Source organism: Mytilus trossulus, chromosome 6 (assembly GCF_036588685.1).
Source record: "Mytilus trossulus isolate FHL-02 chromosome 6, PNRI_Mtr1.1.1.hap1, whole genome shotgun sequence".
Taxonomy (NCBI): Eukaryota; Metazoa; Mollusca; class Bivalvia; order Mytilida; family Mytilidae; genus Mytilus; species Mytilus trossulus.
In genome coordinates, this window is record NC_086378.1 from 58,518,255 (window position 1) to 58,523,493 (window position 5,239).

The window sequence follows — 5,239 nt, forward strand, 5'->3', positions numbered from 1 at the left end:
GCAGACTGTTTTGGAAAGCAGAGAAAAGAATGTGGTTTGGTAGTGGGTATGCCAGATCCTGAAGATAGTCATGCAACAGTAAAAATCTTGAACTCCTGGATAAATACAATACATTAAAAAAGTTTTACATTCTATCTTGTGTTGAGTGTGATTATTCAATTACTATGAATCAATTAAGACATTTATTATAACGTCTATAACCTCTACTCAGATAGGATGAAAGTTGCCTTTGTGTTTTTGTCTCTGCCTTTTCTGGTTGAAAAAACTTGTGTTGTGTTTAAAATGGCATGTTCACTTTTCCTCATGTGATACGACAACATCTTTTTCCACTATAAATGTAATCAAACTGTCGAGACTAACAATAAAAGGGATGCATTTGTAGTATGTGCATCTTTGAGACTCTCATGGTTTTTATCTGTTATTTTCGATCCAAAACAATGTATATATCTTTTTTTCAGATACATTGTATTCAAGAGTCAAGTTCTTCCAATAATTTTGATATATACGTAGAAGTCCAACATGTATGTTCGATTGTTTCGGCTCCTCCACACCCAAACCTATACTTGTTTCTATCAGTCACTTTAATCTGAAGAGAATAGTTATCAAAGGTACCAGGATTATAAGTTAGTACGCCAGACGCGCGTTTAGTCGTCAAAATTCTCAGCAGTGACGCCGATATCAAAACAAGTACGAAGTGTTAGAGCATTGAGAAGTTCGTTCGTGCCTAAAATTAGAAGAATTAATTTGTATTGAAACCCCTGTAGTAATTATATATAAGGGCAATACATAGTTGTGATTTGAATGATAGTTTGAACTGAGTAGCAAGGGCCATTTTTGTTTGAATTTCTGTTAAAGGGTTAGCTTTTTACTCTTTAAAATATTGTACGTATATTTTGAACCTCTCGGGCATTTAATGCATTTTTTTAATAACTGAGGGATAAACGCTACGGTTTTATTTGAAGTTTGTATTGCAGAAATTAGGCCTTGATGTGTAAGGAAATAAATTTTGACATTGCATACATTTTGTTTATGTAATAATACGTGCTCACTCTTTGTTTGGACTGAAAAACGATAATATTTCACACTATTTACCTTAGTATATAAACTTAGTAAAAGAACGACAATGCCTTTCTTTGTCATTAGTACTGACGTTTTTTATCAATCATAAAGAAAGGAATTTTCATTTCCTGACATGTTTTTAATAATCACACAGTTCTCAAATCATTTATTGACTTCGATTTCAACAATATAATAATACATTACTTCTTCACAGTATGCAAAACTTGAAAATATAATCAGGGAAACCAAATGTTGATAAGTCCATTAGACATAGTACAACAACAACATTGCAGCATGCGTGCCAATTGGCAGATACAGACCATATGTCATAAACTAAAGCCATATTAACATTTATAATTTATAATAAAATTGTTTGTTTTAAATAACTACTTTCCAATCTCATTCAAAATTTTAATTTCACGATTTTTATCTGGATCTGTAATACCCGCAAATAGCTCACATTTATCTTTATACTTCGAGAAACAGTTAAATGTTCTTCGATGATTGAGGGAAACATGTTCATTTATTCCATAGTGAATAACTCCGTGAATCTTTGCAGGTAACATACTAAACAGATAATAGTCATCCACCCAGAAAAATGGCGATATTAATGCCGCTTTGTATAACAAGGGAACTAAGTCGATTGAAATGAACACGGCCAATCCACTACATGACGTGTATGGATAAAATTTAAATCCTTTGAAATCATCTCTGTGTACATACCACTTATCGTTTATTCCACGTTGTATGAAATTTGAATTTGCGTTGATTCTATTACAAACCAAGTACTTTCGCCTTTCTTTGATAAATTTTAAACTTTCAAATATTCTATGAAAATTCATAAAAACGTCATCGTCCATTTTTGCTACAAACTCGGCGTTTCTGCAATGATCTGTAATCCATTTCAGACCCATGACTCCTTTATTTGTCAAATTATGGTAGGTGTCCATAAAATATCCCTGAACAATATCTTTATTTACTAAGCTTTCGTATTCAATCATAGTCTGCAGTGTTGAATTATTTGTCAGTCCCATTAAGAAAACAACACGGATAATATTTGGACTGTAATAAGATAAGTTAAATGTTTCCCGCATATTGCGCCTTCTTTCAAAATGGTTGAGAGATGTATGAACCATCACAATACATGTTATCTTTGTAACACGTCGACAAATGTCTTCATTGTTTATCTTGTACGGTTGTGATATTACTATCGGGTATGACGTTTTCATAAAGATTTTACGTGTATAAGCCGGTCGTTTGGCATTGGATATGTTGATGGTTCGTTTTGTCAATGTCAATTGTGTTCTGTCTTTTATAAATTCACTGCATCTCTGGTTTGCTTGTGTATTCATCAATGTCAGTAGAAAACCAGTTACACACACCATATTAATACCAAGCATTAATGTCTTATGCTTTATGTCTTTTAACATCCCAGTTCGATTATGCACTTCAGTAATAAGCCGTTTTGACAACTCAGTGAATAAGCTTTATTTATATATATAGATCTGAAAAAACAAGACAAGTTATTTATTTTGATATTTCAATAAAAGTTTTCAATTTAACAAACATGTATCACGGAATTACATAGATCCTGTTTTGTATATCGAATGAGCTCATCCTTCTTGTCCAATGGAGTTATCGTAAACCCTTTCTGAATTATCTGTTTCAAACTACATGTAAACATATATCTACAAGAAAAATGTCTTCCAAAGTTTTTTTAACAATCTTTTCGGTACATTAAAGGCCAATTATATTGGTATTAACCCCACCTTTGTGAAAGAGGGACGGAAGATACCAAAAGGACAGGTAAACTCATAAATCTAAAACAAACTAACAACGCCATGGCTAAAAGTAACTATTGATGTAATACAACTGTAATGCAATTGTTTGTTTGGAACAGTTTAATAAACAAAATCTAAAACTTTTGTCGGTTTTATATAACAATTGTATACTTACTAAATAGACATTTTCTAGCTTTGATGATATTACCTAATATTTTTAAATCCTCAAGAATGTATCAACTTTCTCTACAAAAATGAAGAAACGGGAACAAGATGTTTAACATGTTCAAGCCAAATCGTTAAAAAAACCCTGATAACCTGATATAGGGGTTACATATGTTACAATACTTCAGATTTATGGTTAGATTACTTCAGACAACATTTATGACTTATAAAATATGGTGAGATGCGACTAACTATTTATAGTGAGGTATATTACATGTAACATCAATACACATAATGTGATTACGTAATACCTACAGGATGTTGAGTTACACAAAAAGAAAATTGCAAGAATTTCAAAGTAAACCATTTTATTAGTAATTAGTAATTTTCTCAGGCGAAATAAATTTTATAAATTGAAGGATGGTATGATTCTATAAAATGTTGTGTGTCCATGTTTGTCAGTTTCCTGAAGCATTATATTATGATAGTTTCCTCTCTATCTACGATGGTCAACATGTCCGGCATGTTATTATCATGGAAACAAATATATATTATATTATCATCAAGAACCTCTAACAAATCAAAATTATAATAAAACCCTGCCGCATTCAGTTGATCTAAAGGACAAGTTATAGGTATTTTAAAAGTCTGTAATAAAGGAAAACTCACCCTATACATGCTATAAGTATTCTTACTCCGAGTCGTACATTGGATTTAAAAGAAAAGTATGATATGTTTCACAATGTACATGTTACAGTGTAATGGGGAACTTATAATAAACGGATTTACCAACCTCTAAGCCTAGCCCAACCTTGTAGATCTAAAGGTCGATGAATATTTTTACATGCTTTATATATATATATATCTCTTCGGCTGTTTGGTGCATATCGATAGCTATCAACTAAAAGACATTTAGTTCATAACAGAAACTGTATTCAATGATAATGGTGAAAGGTAATGATACGTTATTCAAGACGACAAGTAATTTCGTTTTGGTTAAAGATGATCTATAATGCTAATATTGAACAAAAACAACAATTGTATAACCAGAAAAAATGTATTTTTTTCTGACAATATACATGTAGTACACATACACCTTTTGCTTTTATGATTTAGCTGATAAGCTCGATTACTCACCGTTTAAAAATTGTCGATCTATATTTATGAACTTTCTCTCGCACGATATTTGTAAAATGTATTCGAAAGCACACATTTTCTTTTTATATATACGCAATATAAAGGTTTTCCAAATACTTATCATCATAAAGAAACTATTTGCGAAATAATCAAAATATAAAATCCTGGTTTTATTTGTTATCAAACAAAGTTTTTCTCCCCCGATGTGTATGAGTGGTCAGATTTGTTACCTCTTATAGTATAACCCTTTTTATATCCCGATTAAGAACATTTAATGAAAGGTTATCTTATACGTCGATTAATAAGACGTTTCAAATCTGTAAGTAAATAAAACAAGGTTAAGACAGTAAGATGTTTACCCTTTTGATCAAAGACATTATCTAATTGAGGATTAAGGTTCTATTCATCAAAATGTCTATAAAAAGAAAAACTGTAATGTAGTTAGAAAAAAAATCCATCCGCTTTTAAATTTGATTGATAAGTAAATTTAAAGTTTATTTTATTTTTACAGGCAAATGAATTTAATCTATTATAACACTGATTACGTACATATTTCTGTGTTACTGATATAAGTTAATTAGGTACCATATTAGACCAGTAGTTACAGCATAGTCATATTCTATAGCTTATAGTTACTCTATATCTTGACTTTGGTAGTTTATGAAAAGTCTTTGTGGGATGATTTATTGTCGCTCTGCAATATAATGAAATCAAAAGATACTAATATTTGAACTGATTGTAAGGTGTTCATTTCTTTCTTGCAAGCATGTTTTCTCCGGAACTATTTGTTTATATTTTGAGGTCAATGTTAAGTTTTAGAAGTTTAGTTCTTTTCTAAAATACAATTACAACTTTCTTCAAAAGATATAATCAAATGAAAGTATCCAGTGCAAATGTTTACATACAGTTTGAAATTACATTATTTATACATCAGTAGAAAAGAGGGGTGAAATGTACCAGAGGGATATCTTAAAACATAAATCGGACATAAACTGACAACGCCGTGACTTAAAAAGAAAAAAACAAAACAAAGCAAAACAAATATTTATAGTACACAAAATACAACTAAAAACACTGTTGAGAAAAACCCCACCAAA

General features: G+C 30.7%; 1 protein-coding gene across 1 annotated transcript; it reads right to left on the reverse strand.

The window, feature by feature from the left end:
• Positions 1 to 1,445: 1,445 nt before the first annotated feature.
• Positions 1,446 to 2,561, reverse strand: LOC134722851 (beta-1,3-galactosyltransferase 1-like). Its single transcript, XM_063586482.1, has one exon. It carries the CDS (start codon positions 2,487 to 2,489, stop codon positions 1,446 to 1,448), a length of 1,044 nt encoding a protein of 347 aa, XP_063442552.1. The 5' UTR covers positions 2,490 to 2,561.
• Between the last annotated feature and the right edge of the window lie 2,678 nt (positions 2,562 to 5,239).

Excerpts from the sequence above, each read along its gene's own strand:
- LOC134722851 (XM_063586482.1), bottom strand. The coding sequence starts at position 2,489 with ATGTTAAAAGACATAAAGCATAAGACATTAATGCTTGGTATTAATATG.